The sequence below is a fragment of the Ranitomeya variabilis genome, chromosome 5 (assembly GCF_051348905.1).
Source record: "Ranitomeya variabilis isolate aRanVar5 chromosome 5, aRanVar5.hap1, whole genome shotgun sequence".
Lineage (NCBI taxonomy): Eukaryota > Metazoa > Chordata > Amphibia > Anura > Dendrobatidae > Ranitomeya > Ranitomeya variabilis.
This window is the reverse complement of record NC_135236.1, coordinates 71,079,536-71,097,618: the sequence shown is the minus strand read 5'-3', so window position 1 is coordinate 71,097,618 and position 18,083 is coordinate 71,079,536. Positions and strand designations below refer to the sequence as shown.

Here is an 18,083-nt window from a genome sequence, read left to right as displayed (position 1 = left end):
GTTTTGACTGTAACATGTTTACTGTTATTATCTGGTTTACTCCTACTGCTTTGTTACCGAACTGGCTCCGGATTCTCCAGCCCGTGGGTGTATACTGCAGGGGAGGAGTTAATCTTTTGTGTGTGTTTAACTTAGTGTCCTCCTGGTGGCAGCAGCATAACACCCATTCGTCCTGTGTCCCCCAATGATTGACTCGGAGAAAAAGATTTTACGGTGAGTACACAAAAATCTCCTTATTTTCCGCAGTTTTCAATACATTACATTAAATGCCATTAAAAAATATAAGGGCTCATTCGGACATCCGAGATCAGACTTCAATGCTCGGACTGGCCCGACCGGAGCATGACCCCTTCATGAATGTCTATGAGGTGGTCACGCTCGGGTCGGGAAAGCTGCGGGCTGTCCGTGCATTAGCGTTGGTGCTTCCGCCATGTCTGTTTTATACTTGTATGTCACCCGTGAGCTGGAGCATCTTGTCCTAGTATTCTGCTTTCTTCCGTTCCTCTTTTATTCTTCTGGGAAATATACGAGCAGACTGACAACTGGATGTTACTACTCAGTCTGATACTGTCAGCAATTACACTGTTCTACATGTCTTCAAATGTTGTCAGGTTCAGTTATAAGATGAGCCATTGGCTCTCATTTCTATGATATGGAACATTATTATTTTTTCAAATCTAAAGATACAGAATATTTTATGCCAATTTTCTGATATTTATTTAGAGGAAACGTAGGAACAATATAATCCGCAATAGTGTTTAGACATAAACAGTTCCAGAAATCACACTACAATATTTGCTCCTCATTCAGTGATGACTCCTTTTTGCTTGTCTCTTGTACTCCTGCATCAGATTATTCCTTACAATCGTCCAGTAACAGTAATCTGTAAGCATTGATGGATTGGATTTTCCTTGATATCTTTTCTCCACAGCTGTGATTACTTGGCAAAATGTCTCACCTTGCTCGTCGCTCACTGCTCCACAGTTTGGTGGAAAAGAGTCTAGATGCGAATGTAAGAAATAAATCTGTCAGACACGTTACAGCCAAGATCCTTATATATTTTGACAAGATTTTCCACAAGCTCTTGATAATTTATCTGCTCTTCTCTTGATGCCAGTCTCACTAATGCGAATGCTACCCATACAGCCTTTTCCTTGCCCTGCAACAAACTGAGAAACTCCTCATCTTGAAAAAGTTTACGAATCTGAGGTCCAATAAAGACTCCTTCCTTTATCTTTGCTTCACTCATCCTTGGAAATGTATCAATGAGATACTGGAATGCTTTTGCATTTTTTATCCATTGCTTTTGTAAAGTTCTTCATTAGGCTCAACTTGATATGCAATGGTGGTAACAAAATCTTACGCAGGTCAACAAGTACTGAATGCATGACGTTCTTACTCCCTGGCTGAAGTGAATGTTGGGAAGGCCAGTCTTTTACTGTAGTGATCTTCTCTTGCAGGACTATTCCACTCACACAGAACTTTGTGTATCCGCCCTGAAGACCAAGTAAGAGGGCAACCATCTTTAAGTCACCACAAATCTTGGTCATAGTTCAGGCACGTCAACACCTGTTTCATGTTGTCTCAGGTTTCTGTCATGTGGCTGCATAACCAACTAGAATTGAAGGTAGCGTATTGCTATTATAATGGCTTTTAGGCTCGCTTTGGCCGAATCGATGAAGAGCCTCCATTCCTCTGGATTATGACTTCTCTTCAGAGCTTCTATTAAATTGTTAATGATGTTATATGCCACAAGATCGCTCTTAATGATGAAGTCTTGGACAAGATCTTTATTCATTATTCTTTATCATGGTTGCGGAACAAAGAAGCCCGAACATCGCCTTCTAGGAGATTCCACTGTTGTAGCCTGGAAGTTAAGAGCTCAGCCTTATTCTTGGGCAGATCCAAATCTCTAACAAGATCAGTTCACTCTGTGTTATAATGTGCGGTTCAGTTGAGGTTGCTGATAGAAAGTCTGGGTTGTGAGAGGATGAGGCTTCATGACACCAAGTGTCCTCTTCTTCCTCACTTGACCCAACTGAAAATGTTTCTGGTGGTTTTGGAACCGGCAGTTCTTCTGTATGTGGCACTGGGCGTATTGCAGAGGGAAGGTTTGGATGCTGTAAGTCCACCACTTCTTCTTTGAAACTCCTTTCCTGATGGGGGGCACCATGCAGAAATAGCAATTGGTAGTGTGATGGGTCGGCTCTTCCCAATCATTGGGGCGGCAAAAGGCATAAATTGCCTCTTCCCATGTAACCACTGGGTAAGATGTGATGCACATGTATTGCAGCATATGTGTGGAGCCCAACTCTTGTCCTGATCTCCTATTCTGCAGCCAAACCACAGGTTGTAGGCTTTCCTTATCATGGTAGTCAAGTTTCGCCTTTGTGATGCAGAAGTGACTTCACCGCACATGTAGCAAAAACTATCCGCTTTGTTAATGCAAGAAAGAGACCTATCTGAAAAAACATAGCAACATGTCAATATGCTAAGAAACTAAGCTAAGAAATCCAAAAACTGTATACCTTACACAGAGAGCATTGAGGCTATGTGCACACGTTGCTGATTTTTCACATTTTTTTCGCTTTTTTTGGCTGTTTACCACTGAAAAAAAACGCTAAAAAAAAGCATACATAAGCATCCCATCATTTTTTAATGCATTCCCCAATTTTTGTGCACATGCTGATTTTTTTTTTTTTTTTTTTTTTTTTTCCGCCAAAAAAAAAACGCATCGCGGTAAAAAAATGTAGCATGTTCATTAATTTTGCAGATTTTTTTCGCTTTTTTGCCGCTATATTATTGCATTGGGAAGCTCCGGAAAAAAAACGCTAAAAATCCGCAAAAAACGCATGCAGATTTCCAGCAGAAAAAGTCAGTTTTTGTTCAGGAAAATTCTGCAGGCATTCCTGAACGTGTGCACATAGGCTGATAAAAGAAGGTGCAATTATAATTAGGATTACGTCATCGGAGCTGGGTTGGCGTTTTCTGATCGGTCACCCTACTACTGAAGGCTCAATACACTGAATAGATGATGTAATAGACGAGCTACTAACAATGCAATAATGATTGGAAGGAAATAATAGATACAATTTTTCTATAAGCATGAAAGGTGCCAAAAGTAATTACAACCTCCTCTGGATCTTGAAAATTAGAACCAATCAGCAAATTTACACATCATATTCATTTTCAGCACCAAAAAATTAGTTATGTTCCACTGTTTTCATCTCTGAACCAATTTGGCTGCAGAACGGAGGCATTGGACAGTGTCAGTGTTGCCCAAGGAGAATGGTAACACCCAGATGTAACTTTATTCCCACGTTTCTAGGAGTATTAATAGAGGGGCAGCATGATGCTCTGTTACCGAGGCATAGTTTAAAAGTTATCATTTTAGAAAAGTTCTGATGTGTCAGAGTTGTCAGAAGTAATGAGAGCTGATCCTCCAAGGATTGAGACCCCACCAACCACTTAAGTGAAGGGGCAGAAGCCTGATGCTGGGCACCGTACCCCTTTTAGCTTTGCCTGGACACACAGTTACAGGAGTGCTTCGGCCACCTTGTTTTAGTGAGTAGTAGGGGCTTCAGCTTCAGGACCCCCAACAATCCAAACTTATGAGATGCCAAAAGTTTTCTAAATTAATAGTACAGCTTATCATTCAGACTTACAGAGGAGCTACCTGTGCTTGCTGATGACTTCCTCCTAAATTGAATATTTCCACTTTCTCTTTTCTTGCAGGCTGACAGAAGAGGCAAAAAGCTTTAATAAGGCCGGGAACAAGCCTCAGGTGAGTCCTTATTACTTCTGTTGTACTTTACCAAAACTTTAGTTGGTGCGAGTACGGACTGTGATGCCCGGACACAAACTCCTATTTACTGTTTTTGCCCCTTCCTCATCATATTCTTTTTACTTTCTAGGCACTGCGATGTCTTCGTCGTAGGAAACTTGCCGAAAAACGGATATGTGCGCTGCAGGGCAAGTTGGACACAATACAGAGCATCCTGGAGAGGATATCAATGGCCGAGACTGATCGCAAGGTGACAGATTAGTGACGACACGCTGGGGGAGATGGCACCGCTAATGCAACAAATGATAAACCAAAAAATGGGGGTCCACAAGCCTGTTTATACCACGAATAGTAATACTGCTAGAAGTAACACACGAAAGGCTGAAAATACAATCAATTAGCTCTCCTGACGGGTTACGGAAATGGTTGCATTGTATATTTAAATAATTTTATTTTTACATTTTTCTTCTGTTTTGTGTGGTTTTTTTTTTTGTTTTTTTTATTTGATTACATTGATGTCTGGGTGATACCAAACTTTTGTGAAAAGGGTTCCTACCTAAATAGTCTGATACTGTCTAGACTAATTGGAGACTGTGGTCCATTATCTAGAGGAACAGTAACGCCCAGTTGTCAGTTCCAGGAGTAGTAACAGAGTACTAATAAAGGATGACCAGCATTGGTATTTAATGGAAAATACAAATATTTACTAGACTGGACATGTCAAGATTGCTGAGAGGTCCGCTTGGGTGCGAACTCTCTAGCTAGCCCTCCTAGTAGTCCTCTGCACCGAGCGATGTAGTCACCATCCTCTGCCTTTATAGGACTGTTTGGTTTGGGTAGCCAGGAATAGGAGGATTTGCATTTTTTTTTCTTTTTTGTTCCCTATACAAATTATCAAAATTTGTTTACTTTATATGTACATCAGTGTCACCATTTCTGCCTTTTAGGTGGTGTCTGCGTACCAGATGGGGGTCTCTGCTCTGCGATCAGCACTGAAGGATGTCAATCTGGAGAAGACGGAAAGCTTAGTAGAACAGATACAGGAGGTAATGTGTTTATGGGTCCTGGTAATGGGATCCACCATACAGAAGTTACTTGAGATCCTCTATAAGGTTTTCCACTTTTTATTTTTGATGACTTATAACTTTAAGCTGTGAGACCTTCTTGGATACATGAGGATGTCATTCATTGTCTTGCAGTTCTGTGACCTACAGGACGACATCAGCCAGACCCTGGCAGGAGCAGCGCCCAGCGATATTGGTAAGTACGGGCAGGGTTGGACGGCCCACCAGACAACCGGAGAATCCTCCTGTGGGCCCTGGCTTCTCCTTCAGGATAGTTCACAGTACACACCTTGCAGTTGCTATGAGGCTCTTGAGTTGGGGAGAAAGGTGGGCCCTCTTAATCAAATTCTCCGGTGGGCACCTCTTGGCACAATCACATTGGTACTGTGAGCACCTCTTGGCACAATCACATTGGTACTGTGAGTGTTTTTTGGTGTTTTTGTGCAGATTTTTCTTATGTTTCTGAGATAAAAAGGTTTTCTTCCCGTAGACGCTCTATCCCCATCGGGTGAGCATAATTGATATATTGATTTTTTTTTTCAGACAATATTAAAGAGTTTCTTTGGTGTCGCTCACTTCTGCATCGGGAGGTGAGCGGCACTGATTACGTTACGTAGACCGGTGCCTCCAGAACACGTGCACGGACATTTCAGTCCGTTCTCTCCCATAACTGAATGCTGACATTTTGTTTTCTGGGGCTGCATGCAGGATTATGGCGCCTAGTGTATATTTGTACATGCGGTATGGATGAGTGCTGCTACCGGTCATTGCAGCAGTGATCCTGGGATATAATTGTACTTCTTATTACTCCAGACATGGACGCAGATGAGCTGGAGAGAGAACTGGATGAGATTCTTCAGAAGGAAGTCGTGGACCTTCCTGAGGTTCCCACCGGCCCATTGATCACTTCTCCACAGCACCCTCCTCTTATTCCTGCTGATAACAGAGGTGAGCAAATGTTACTGTTTCTTTAGACTAAGGGTACCGTCACACAGTGCCATTTTCATCGCTACAACGGCACGATTCGTGACGTTGCAGCGTCGTATAAGTATCGCTCCAGCGTCGTATACTGCGGTCACACGTTGCAATACACGGCGCTGGAGCGATAATTTCATGACATACTAGCGATGTAGAAGCCATTGGTTACTGTGCGCACATCGTATACAACCTGTGTCACACAATGCAATCATGCCGCCACAGCGGGACACTAGACGACGAAAGAAAGTTTCAAACGATCTGCTACGACGTACGATTCTCAGCGGGGATCCGGATCGCAGTAGCGTGTCAGACACAACGATATCGTAAATGCATCGCTGGAACGTCACGAATCGTGCCGTTGTAGCGATCAAAATTGCACTGTGTGACAGTACCCTAAGGGTCTGTGTATATATGGGGCTACCGGCGGCACAATACAACCGCCGATCTGTAAAGTTTTACCAGCCGGCTGTCATTTCATAGCCTTTTTATACAGGCAGACCAAGTAAGCGATGGGAGCTGAGAGATCTACACTAGATCAGTTCACATAGGCAGCCATAGATCTCAGCAGCACGAGTCCTGTTTACACAGGACAATTCACTGCCGAGAACAATGATTGTTTGTGCTGCACAAAAGATTTCACCAAATGAAAGAGTTTTTTGCTCATTATTGGGTGATCAGCAGCCTGTTTACACAGCAAGATAATCATGAAAGGAGATTTTTTAACACACGTTATCTTGTAGTGTAAATGCGGCTTGAGGGACCGTTTCGACGTAACAATGTCCATAAACCAGCGGCGATCGACTTGCATTGTATGATCATTCCATGTGCATGCTGTCGGAAACACATCCCCCTGTTTACACGGAGGCACCAACAACGATGATTTAATAACCTATATAAAAGATGATCCGGTCAGCCAATGTGCAAACTTTACAGTTGCCCGAATTGTTTGAGTAAAGTGTTTTTTGGGGTCGGGGTATTGGTGGATGAGTTTACATTTTTTTTATCGATGTCTTTTTAGGATACATACTATGTCTTGATCTCTTTTCATTCCATTTTTTAGGAGGTTGGATGACCAAAAAAACCCCCCAAAAAACAGAACATCTTGAGATATAAATATATCATCCACTGATTGGTGAATAACATGTCTTTGGATTTGGATCCCTTTTGGGGGCAATTTTTTTCTTTTTTTTGATACTTAAAGGGAACCAGGTTTTAAAGGGAACCTACCTTTTAAGTCACCTTGAATAGCAACCTGTTCATAAGTGCCCGCTCCCCTTCATATCTATGAAGATACCTTTTATAATCCTCAATTGCCGTATGCTGATCGGTCCGGTCCGATGGGTGTCGCTGGTCTGTGCTCGCCGCTTCCTCTGACCCAGCATACGCCAACTCTCCTGCCTTGATTGAGGTGGTTATGAAAAAAAGAGGTCCCGGCACTCGCGTGTTGAATGAAATGGTACTTAATCCAGTGCTTATGTACAAATTATATAATATATGTCCCATTACACAAAAGTATACTAGTTCTCTCGATGGGAACTAACAAAATATTTGCAGAGTGAATAAAATTTATTAGATGATTTTTCCATTATTTTATTGAACAAATTAATTTATTCTAAACTATATTATTTCATTTTACTTTTTTTTCCTTCATTATTTTTATCACCTTTTTTCTGAAAGTTTCATTTTTCAGTAATGTATAGAGATTTTGTAACCGCGAATAAATTTATATTCTAATGAATATTCACTCGCTAAGTGTGCAACTCCATGTAACTTATCCAATCTGACAATTGTCTCAATATTTCATTTTTACATTTTACGCGGTCCATAATGACAATCGAACCACCTTTTATCAGAAGGTTTTATTTCGATGGAATCATCATTAAATAATGATGTTGATGGTTTTTTTTTCCTCAGGAGTTAAATTGCTTCTTGGCATAAAATTACTACATCGTGTATTGTTGATTAGATCTCCTGTTTCCTTCAACACAAAATTAGTGTATGTCTCTACTGGGTGGTAGATTTTATGGGGGAACAAAAGAGCTTTTCTCTCTCGCTTCATTGGGGGACACAGGAGACCATGGGTGTATTCTGCTGTCACTAGGAGATTGACACTATGCAAAAAAACAAATACAGTATATACTAGAGTGTAAGCCGACCCGAGTATAAGCTGAGGTTCCTAATTTTGCCATGGAAAACTGGGTAAACTTATTGACTGGGTAAGGCTAGTTTCACATTTGCGTTTAAAAATGCAGCGTTGAAAATTCAAACGCAGGTGGTGAAAAAAACGCGTGCAAACGCTGCGTTTTTTAGACGCATGCGTTTTCTCATGCGGTAAAAAAAAGCGGTGTTTTGACGCGTTTACATGCGTTTTTTCCTGCGTTTGCGTTTTTGAAACACATGCTGAGAAGTGTGTGACAGCTGCGTTTAAAACGCAACCAAACGCATGTGCTTAAAAACGCATGCGTTTACATAGAGAGCAATACTTTTTTTTGCCGCAAAAAAAGCATGCGTTTTTTTGCAGCAAAAAAACGCCTCTACAAATTACTACATGTTGCATTTCTGCAACCAAGCGCAAGCATAGAAACGACGCATGCGTCGTCAAACGCGGCAAAACGCATACAAAAAAAACGCATGCGTTTTTAATGTTAAATATAGGGGAAAAAAAGCATGCTTTTTTTGCGCTAAAACGCAGCGGCAAAAAACGCAAGTGTGAAACTAGCCTAAGCCGGGTATGTATTGTCCCCTCATCCCTGTCCTGCTCTGTGTGGGTCCCCTTGTTGTATGCATGGCTCCCCCTCCTCCCATCCTTGTATGCATGGCTCCCCCTCCTCCCATCCTTGTATGCATGGCTCGGCTCCCCCTCCTCCCATCCTTGTATGCATGGCTCGGCCCCCCTCCTCCCATCCTTGTATGCATGGCTCGGCTCCCCCTCCTCCCATCCTTGTATGCATAGCTCGGCTCCCCCTCCTCCCATCCTTGTATGCATGGCTCGGCCCCCCTCCTCCCATCCTTGTATGCATGGCTCGGCCCCCCCTCCTCCCATCCTTGTATGCATGGCTCGGACCCCCTCCTCCCATCCTTGTATGCATGGCTCGGCCCCCCCTCCTCCCATCCTTGTATGCATGGCTCGGCCCCCCCTCCTCCCATCCTTGTATGCATGGCTCGGCCCCCCCTCCTCCCATCCTTGTATGCATGGCTCGGCCCCCCCTCCTCCCATCCTTGTATGCATGGCTCGCCCCCCCCCCTCCTCCCATCCTTGTATGCATGGCTCCCCCCTCCTCCCATCCTTGCATTCATGGCTCGGCCCCCCCCTGTCATATTCGCCCTCCTCGCGCCGTCGCTGCATGTCCCTGCATCTCCATTGTCCCGATGGCAGCTCTTCCTGTGCTGAGCGGTCATGTTGTACCGCTCATTAAGGTCATGAATATGCGCTCCACGGCAATGGGAATGGAGACACGTGCATATTCATTACCTTAATGAGCAATACAACATGACCGCTCAACACAGGAAGCGCTGCTGACGCCGGGACAACGGAGATGCAGGGACATGCAGCGACGGCGCCAGGAGGGCGAGTATGATGTCACGGCCACCGGCTCCTGTCGCTGCTCCGCCGCTCCCCTCCCCTGCCGGATTTCTGGACCGTGACTCATGTATAAGCCGAGGGGGGGCGTTTTCAGCACAAAAAATGTGCTGAAAATCTTGGCTTATACTCAAGTATATACAGTATGTTACTTTTAAATAATCAGGTTCCACTTTTAGATATAATATGTGGAGGTGCTGTCACAGTCGAAAAATGTGGTTTTAAACTAACATTTTGAAAAAAAATTATGTACAGGTATAGCCAGATCAAGATAAAAAGTGTTTAACTTCGATATAATCCTGAAATGAAAGTCCTTTCTGTAACACTTGTATTTGTACTGATGTTAACGTCCTAGAGGAAATATTGATACCAAGAGAATCCTCTATACCCGTGACCTCGTGAGCATCGAAGGTGCAGTTACGTTGTTGGTGGCGGCCGGCTCGTCTCCTCTTCTTTGCGGCTTGATGTTCTCTTCCTCTCCTCGAAAAAGGATGCTGATTTCTCCATGAGCCTGTAAAGTCACTGCTGGAATCTGAGAAATGATAGCCACTCCCAAAATATTGTCAAGAGCCAGTCCCACGTCCGAAAGTCGTATAAAAAGTACATTTCTGTCCCTTTCTTTCTTTTTATAATTTTTTTTATTTAAGAACTGCAATTTTTATTAAATTTTATAACATTTTACAATCAGAAATGAGACAAAACAATCACAATTTGGCTTACAAATTAAAAGATCAGAAAGAATGGAGTACAATTAGAATGAACTCTTGGAAGACTTTTCCACCTAGTGTCATCAAAATATATTGTGCAATAGAACAGAAAAAGACAAAGTCCAACGGCAGTTCTAAATGATGCCAAGTTAAGATACTCGTATTACAAGTCTTATAAAACCACAATACAAAATAAGACGAGATATGCACAAAGGGAAGAGAAGAAGACACCTGTTCAAAAACCAACATGCTCCTAACTGTTGTTTTGGGACCTAAAATAGTCCCAGGGAGCCCAGAGGGTCTCAAATCTGCCCAAACTCACATTCAATAAGGCTGTCAGGGGCTCCATCCTGCGGATGTCGGCTATTCTATCCAAACCTTCCAATAAGAGGCGGGAGTAGTCTGTCTCCAATGGAGGGCTGTCGCTTTCTTTCTTGCAACTCTTTACCATGTTTTCCCAGAAGGCCATTAGTAGATTCTTTGAAAGCAGTGAATTCCTCTGGTTTCAAACAATAATTAAGTTATTATTCAATGTTATTAATTTGCATTTTTAAGATGTAAAATAGCTTTTTGTAACCGATCAATCATCAATAAAATTGGATCTAACAAAAACTTGAATAGAGAAAGGTAGGTCAGCACTCCGTGTAGTTGTGCTCGTAGAGAGAAGTTACCATGAGAAAAAAACGGTCCTTGCACTCATGTGTTGAATGAAATGGTATTTAATCCATTTCTTACATAGAAATCCAGTCAGAGACATTTCAGCGCATCCCAGGCTTTTGTCAATAATGGAACAAAGTTTTAGTGGTGTATTATATAGGGTAACAGTGTCATATTCAGAATTAACATATAATAAAAAAAACGAATTACAACCCAAAACGTGTAACCATTTGTGATGCAGTGACCCCTGTTGCAGCTAGGGGGCGCTGTGTGTGCGCTCCTCAGGATATTCATGGAGGCGTATCTGTGGTCATAATGGTGAAACAGTGACTTTCAGAATTGTAAATGGCCGATGTGTGTCACAGAGGGAGTCTGCACTGTAAGCATGATGTAATGTTTTTGTTCTGGGACCTGTAGTCCCACAAGTGTTTGTATAATTGTCAAGGGAGGCTTATTGGGCTAGTTCGAGAGCTGGGCGGGTTGGACTAGCCACAAACACACACCACCCATCTGAGAGTGGTTACAACTACATAATGTGACCAGGGTGTGGGTCACATGTTTCCTGCAATGGAGTCAGTTGTGGGCTCTGTAATGGAGACTGTGTGATCCTGGACGGCTTGTGTGTTGGAGGTCCTGAGTGTGGACTGGATCCCTGAATAGCGCACTAAGGCTGTGGATCTGAAGACCTGTGTGCTGGGAGATCCTGAAAGTAGGATTGGATCCTTGTTAAGCGCACTTAGAGACTTGTGTGTTGGACGGTCCCAGGTGGGGATGGACATCCTGAATAGCGCACTGAGTGGCCTGTGTTGGAAGTCCTAGGAGTAGGCTTCCTGAGTAGCACAACCTGTGTTTGAAGATCCTGGGATTAGGACTTCCTGAAAAGCACATGGGAAGGAGTGTATGCAGAGTCTGTGATGGCACTGCATTGGGGGAGCTACAGCCCTGAGGATCTGAACTAACTGTGTGTAATAAACTCCCTTTCATACACGACTTCTTCCTTTCTGATTCTCTTAACCTCTTGGTTCTTACTGAAACCTGGATCCAACAGTCAGACACCACCGCTGCTGCTCTTTCATATGGTGGACTACACTTCTCTCATACCCCAAGATCGGACAACAGAGCAGGTGGAGGAGTTGGTCTGCTCCTATCACCCAAATGTATCTTCCAAGTTATCCCCCAAGTACCCTCACTTTTCTTCCCTTCCTTTGAAGTCCATGCTGTCAGACTCTACATCCCCTTCTCCATGCGAGTGGCGGTGGTGTATCGTCCTCCTGGCCCCTCTCATCAGTTCCTGGATCACTTTGCCACACAGCATACCCGAAGATTTCATCCATTATAAGTTCATGCTTAAAACATACAACTCTGCCCTTCACCTCTCCAAACAAACCTGTTTTAACACCCTCATCACCGCACTGTCCAATAACCCTAAATGTCTCTTTGACACTTTCCAGTCCCTACTCAACCCAAGATTGCAGGCTCCAACTACGGATCTCCGCGCTGAAGATCTGGCCAATTACTTCAAAGAAAAAATTGACCATTTCGACAGGAAATTATCTCCCAATCCCTTCATACCATGCACTGTTCTCCCTCCCCCACTGCATCTAGTTCACTCTCTGACTTTGAAGCAGTCACAGAAGAAGTAATCACGCTCCTTGCATCTTCTCGCCCGACCACTTCCACCAGTGACCCCAATCCGTCACATCTCCAGTCCCTTTCCCCGGCTGTCACCTCTCACCTAACAAAAATATTCAACATTTCTCTCTCTTCCGGTACTTTTCCCTCCTCATTTAAGCATGCCATCATATATCCATTACTTAAAAAACCCTCCCTCGATCAAAACTGTGCCGCTAATTATAGACCTGTCTCTAATCTTCCCTTCATCTCTAAACTCCTCGAACGCCTGGTCCACTCCCGTCTTACCCGCTTTCTCTCAGATAACTCTCTTCTCGACCCTCTTCAATCTGGTTTCTGCTCTTTACACTCTACTGAAACTGCCCTCACTAAAGTCTCTAATGACCTGCTAACAGCTAAATCTAATGATCACTACTCCATGCTAATTCTCTTGGATCTCTCCGCAGCATTCGATACTGTGGATCATCAGCTCCTCCTCACTATGCTCCGCTCCATCGGCCTCAAGGACACCGTTCTCTCCTGGTTCTCCTCCTATCTCTCTGATCGCTCTTTCACTGTATCTTTTGCTGGTTCCCCCTCCTCTCACCTTCCCATTACTGTTGTGGTTCATCAAGGTTCAGTCCTAGGCCCCCTCCTCTTCTCTTTGTATACTGCCCCTATTGGACAAACAATCAGTAGATTTGGGTTCCAGTACCATCTCTATGCTGATGACACCCAATTATACGCTTCTCCTGATATCACGCCTGCCTTTTTAGAAAACACCAGTGATTGTCTCACCGTTGTCTCTAACATCATGTCTTCCCTATCTTAAACTGAACCTGTCTAAAACCGAACTCCTCGTGTTCTCTCCCTCTACTAACCTACCTTTGCCTGACATTGCCATATCCGTGTGTGGGTCCACCATTACTCCCAAGCAACATGCCCGCTGCCTTGGGGTCATCCTTGATTCCGAGCTTTCCTTCACCCCCCCCCCCCCCCCCCATCCGATCATTGGCGCGCTCTTCTTATCTGCATCTCAAAAACATTTCTAGAATTCGCCCTTTTCTTACTTTCGACACTGCAAAAACTCTTACTGTTTCACCAGTTCATTCTCGTCTGGACTATTGTAACTCTCTACTAATCGGCCTCCCTCTTACCAAACTCTCCCCACTCCAATCTGTCCTGAATGCTGCTGCCAGAATCATATTCCTCACCAACCGTTACACCGATGCCTCTACCTTGTGCCAGTCATTACACTGGTTACCCATCCACTCCACAAACCAGTACAAAACTATTATCCTGATTCACAAAGCACTCCGTGGCTCAGCACCACCCTACATCTCCTCCCTCGCCTCAGTCTACCACCCTACCCGTGCTCTCCTTCTGCTAATGACCTGAGGTTAGCATGGTCAGTAATCAGAACCTCCCACTCCCGTCTCCATGACTTTTCACGTACTTCGCCAATTCTTTGGAATGCACTACCCAGGTTAATACGATTAAATCCCCACAGTTTTAAGCGTGCCCTAAAAACGCATTTGTTCAGACTGGCCTACCGCCTCAGCGCATTAACCTAACTATCCCGGTGTGGCCCATTAAAAAAAAAAACATAATCAGGTTCCTTGCATCATGTTCTCATACACTTCATGCAGTTAATAGCCCTCTGTGTATGTTGTGTCTGTACTGTTACATACTTAGGCAGTTAACTGGTTCATGCAGCTTTACATGAACACCCGAGCCTTACACTATGGCTGGTCCGAACAACGAAAGCAATTGTTACCATCCACCTCTCGTGTCTCCCCTTTTCCTCATAGTCTGTAAGCTTGCGAGCAGGGCCCTCACTCCTCTTGGTATCTGTTTTGAACTGTGATTTCTGTTATGCTGTAATGTCTATTGTCTGTACAAGTCCCCTCTATAAGTTGTAAAGCGCTGCGGAATATGCTGGCGCTATATAAATAAAAATTATTATTATTAACTCATGTGTGCCTGCCAGGCAAGTTGGTAATCCCAGTTCGGCAGCTTCCCTGAGGAGAGAGGACTGACAGGAGTCAGCGTGTGGGGCAGGAGCTCCTGGAAGGTAACCCAGAGTATGGGCAACTGTGTGCACTGACAGGGGGTCAGTAATGAACTTTGTGGTCTCCCACGGTAACTGGACGAAGTGAGGTCCAGCGTGAGTAGAGACTACGAATCAACTTTGTGTGCACTATATGAGTAGAGACATTGATACGGTGTACCCCCCCCCCCCCCCCCCGGGAACTAGTCAAGGAGGGATGGTGGGTGTAGTGTCTGAACTGTGAGAAAAAGCCATATATAAAGTATCTAAGTTAAAGGGCCACTGTCACCCCCTCCAGCCGTTATAAACTAAAAGAGCCACCTTGTGCAGCAGTAATGCTGCAGTCTAACAAGGTGGCTCTTTTAGTTTTTGATTAAGTTATTACCTCAATAAAGCGATTTGAAAATTGTCCACAAAGACCAGCTATTGTACCGGGAGGCGGTCCGAAGCGTCCTGTATGAATCCCCCAACGGCCGTCACTCTTCTCTTCAGGGGCGCTGGTTTCCGCCCCCTGAGCGCTGTTATCTTCTGAAATCCGGCGCTTGCGCTGTTCTTTCCTGCCTGGGGCCTGCGCAGTGTTTACTGTGAGTCACAGCACAGACGCAGGGTGCCTGACTGCGCCTGTGCCGGCAGTGCGGCCGCCCTGTTACTAAATCCCCGCCCCGCACTGTGCATAATGAATAACACAGTGCGGGGCGGGGATTCAGTAACAGGGCGGCCGCACTGCCGGCACAGGCGCAGTCAGGCACCCTGCGTCTGTGCTGTGACTCACAGTAAACACTGCGCAGGCCCCAGGCAGGAAAGAACAGCGCAAGCGCCGGATTTCAGAAGATAACAGCGCTCAGGGGGCGGAAACCAGCGCCCCTGAAGAGAAGAGTGACGGCCGTTGGGGGATTCATACAGGACGCTTCGGACCGCCTCCCGGTACAATAGCTGGTCTTTGTGGACAATTTTCAAATCGCTTTATTGAGGTAATAACTTAATCAAAAACTAAAAGAGCCACCTTGTTAGACTGCAGCATTACTGCTGCACAAGGTGGCTCTTTTAGTTTATAACGGCTGGAGGGGGGTGACAGTGGCCCTTTAAAGCTGCAACTTAGGCTTCTTTCACACTAGCGTCGGGCTCGGCCCGTCGCAATGCGTCGGGCCGAGGTTACCGACGCTAGCGTTGTCTCCGCCGCACAACAGGGGCAGCGGATGCATTTTTCCAGTGCATCCGCTGCCCATTGTGAGGTGGGGGCGGAGTTCCGGCCGCGCATGCGCGGTCGGAAATGGCGGACACGACGCAGCAGAAAACGTTACATGCAACGTTTTTTGCGGCCGACGGTCCGCCACAACATGGCGCAACCGTCGCACGACGGATGCGACGTGTGGCAATCCGCCGCAATGCGTCGCTAATGTTAGTCAATGGAGAAAAAACGCATCCTGCAAGCACTTTTGCAGGATGCGTTTTTTCTGCAAAACGACGCATTGTGACGGATTGCAGTTAACGCTAGTGTGAAAGTAGCCTTAATGTCATCTGTTGGTGCCTATTGTGTTCCATGAAGTGTAATGGACTGTGCATAACCTGGTTTACGCTGCATAAAATAAACCGGATGGATTGATTTAGTGAGAAAAACGTGCCTGTGTGACTGAGTCCCGCGTTGCTAAGCGAGTGTTCCCCAACACATACAGTAAGCGCTATCTTACACCATATACAATTTACAATGCCCAATCTAAGCAAAAATAAACTGCATTTATATACACATTATTTACAAACTAGCTGCTGGCCCGATTCTAAGGCATCGGGTATTCTAGAATATGTATGTATGTATGTCGCGCTTAGCACAGCCACGTAGTATATACCACAGCCAGCCACGTAGTATATACCACAGCCACGTAGTATATACCACAGCCACGTAGTATATACCACAGCCACGTAGTATATACCACAGCCACGTAGTATATACCACAGCCACGTAGTATATAGCACAGCCACGTAGTATATACCACAGACGGCCACGTAGTATATACCACAGACAGCCACGTAGTATATAGCACAGCCACGTAGTATATAGCACAGCCACATAGTATATAGCACAGCCCACATAACAGACAGCCACGTAGTATATATCACAGCCATGTAGTATAGTGCAGCCACATAGTATATAGCAGCCACGTAATATATAGCACAGCCCATGCAGTATATAACACAGCCCACGTAATATATAGCACAGCGCACGTAGTATATAACACGCATCGGGTATTCTAGAATATGTATGTATGTACATCGCGCTTAGCACAGCCACTTAGTATATAATACAGGCCACGCAGTATGTAACTGCCCACGCAGTATATAACACAGCCCACGCAGTATATAACACAGCCCACGCAGTATTAAGCAGTGTGGGCACCATATCCCTGTTAAAAAAATTAAAATTAAAAATAGTTATATACTCACCTTCCGGCGTCCAGCGAAGCTGTCCCGACGCGCGCGATGCGGCCGCCAAACTTCAATTCACAGAGATGCATTGCGAAATTACCCAGATGAAGTCATCTGGGTAATTTCGCAATGCATCTCTGGGAACGGAAGCTGGCGGCAGCATCGCGCCCATCGGTGGACGTCGGAAGGTGAGAATAGCACTTTTTTTTATTATTTTTAACATTATATCTTTTTACTATTGATGCTACATAGGCAGCATCAATAGTAAAAAGTTGGTCCGGGATGGGGCGACACACTGGCACTGACTGGAGGGGAGTAGGGAGGGGGCACTGACTGGAGGAGAGTAGGGAGGGGCCAATCAGCGACGCGGGATTTCCGTTACAGACAGACAGGCAAACAGACGGAAGTGCCCCTTAGAAGTTTATATAGATAGATTTATATAATGTATTTCCCATTACACATAAGTATTCTGGTTCTCTCGATGGGAACGAATAAAATATTTTCAAAGTGGATAACATTTATTAGATCACTATTACATTAGTATATTGAACAAATTAATTTATTATAAATTATATTTAATTTTACCTTTTTTTAATTTTTCCTTCATTATTTTTATCAGATTTTTTCTGAAACTTTCATTTTTTTCAATAATGTATAGTAGTGTTTTATTTACTATGTAGATCTAATAAATTTATAGCATAAAGAAAGTCTACTCGCTTGGTATGCAACTCCATGTAACTTATCCAATGTTCAATCAACGTCTAAAATGAAGAAAAGAAGACGTATAATTCATTAAGTATTAAAAAAAAAAACCCTCAAACATGTCCATATCCTTAAGGCTATGTACACACGTTCAGGAATGTCTGCAGAATTTTCCTGAACAAAACCGAACTTTTTCTGCAAAAAAATCTGCATGCGTTTTTTGCGGATTTTTTGCGTTTTTTTCCGGAGTTTCCCAATGCAATAATGTAGCGTCAAAAACGCAAAAAATCCGCAAAATTAATGAACATGTTGCGTTTTTTACCGCGATGCGTTTTTTTCGCGGAAAAAAAGGCAGCATGTGCACAAAAATTGCAGAATGTATTGAAAATGATGGGATACTTATGTATGCGGGTTTTTTAGCGTTTTTCCACTGAAAACGGCCGAAAAAAAAACGAAAAATCCTGAACGTGTGCACATAGCCTTAATGTTCTAGTTTGGGTCATTGCAGGTGTAGGTGGTCCAACTACGT

The 18,083-nt window shown here is 44.2% G+C and overlaps 1 protein-coding gene across 3 annotated transcripts in view; it reads left to right on the top strand.

The window, feature by feature from the left end:
- The window catches only part of CHMP7 (charged multivesicular body protein 7), a 70,925-nt gene that overhangs the window by 18,519 nt on the left and 34,323 nt on the right, over positions 1-18,083 (top strand). For 2 of the 3 annotated variants that reach the window (XM_077262183.1, XM_077262184.1), the window contains exons 6-10: positions 3,736-3,784; positions 3,915-4,034; positions 4,732-4,830; positions 4,984-5,044; positions 5,662-5,796. In XM_077262183.1, coding sequence (XP_077118298.1) covers positions 3,736-3,784; positions 3,915-4,034; positions 4,732-4,830; positions 4,984-5,044; positions 5,662-5,796 — 464 coding nt within the window. Of the gene's footprint in view, positions 1-3,735; positions 3,785-3,914; positions 4,035-4,731; positions 4,831-4,983; positions 5,045-5,661; positions 5,797-6,886; positions 7,747-18,083 lie in introns of those variants that run through there. The other variant, XM_077262185.1, reaches the window with a different exon arrangement.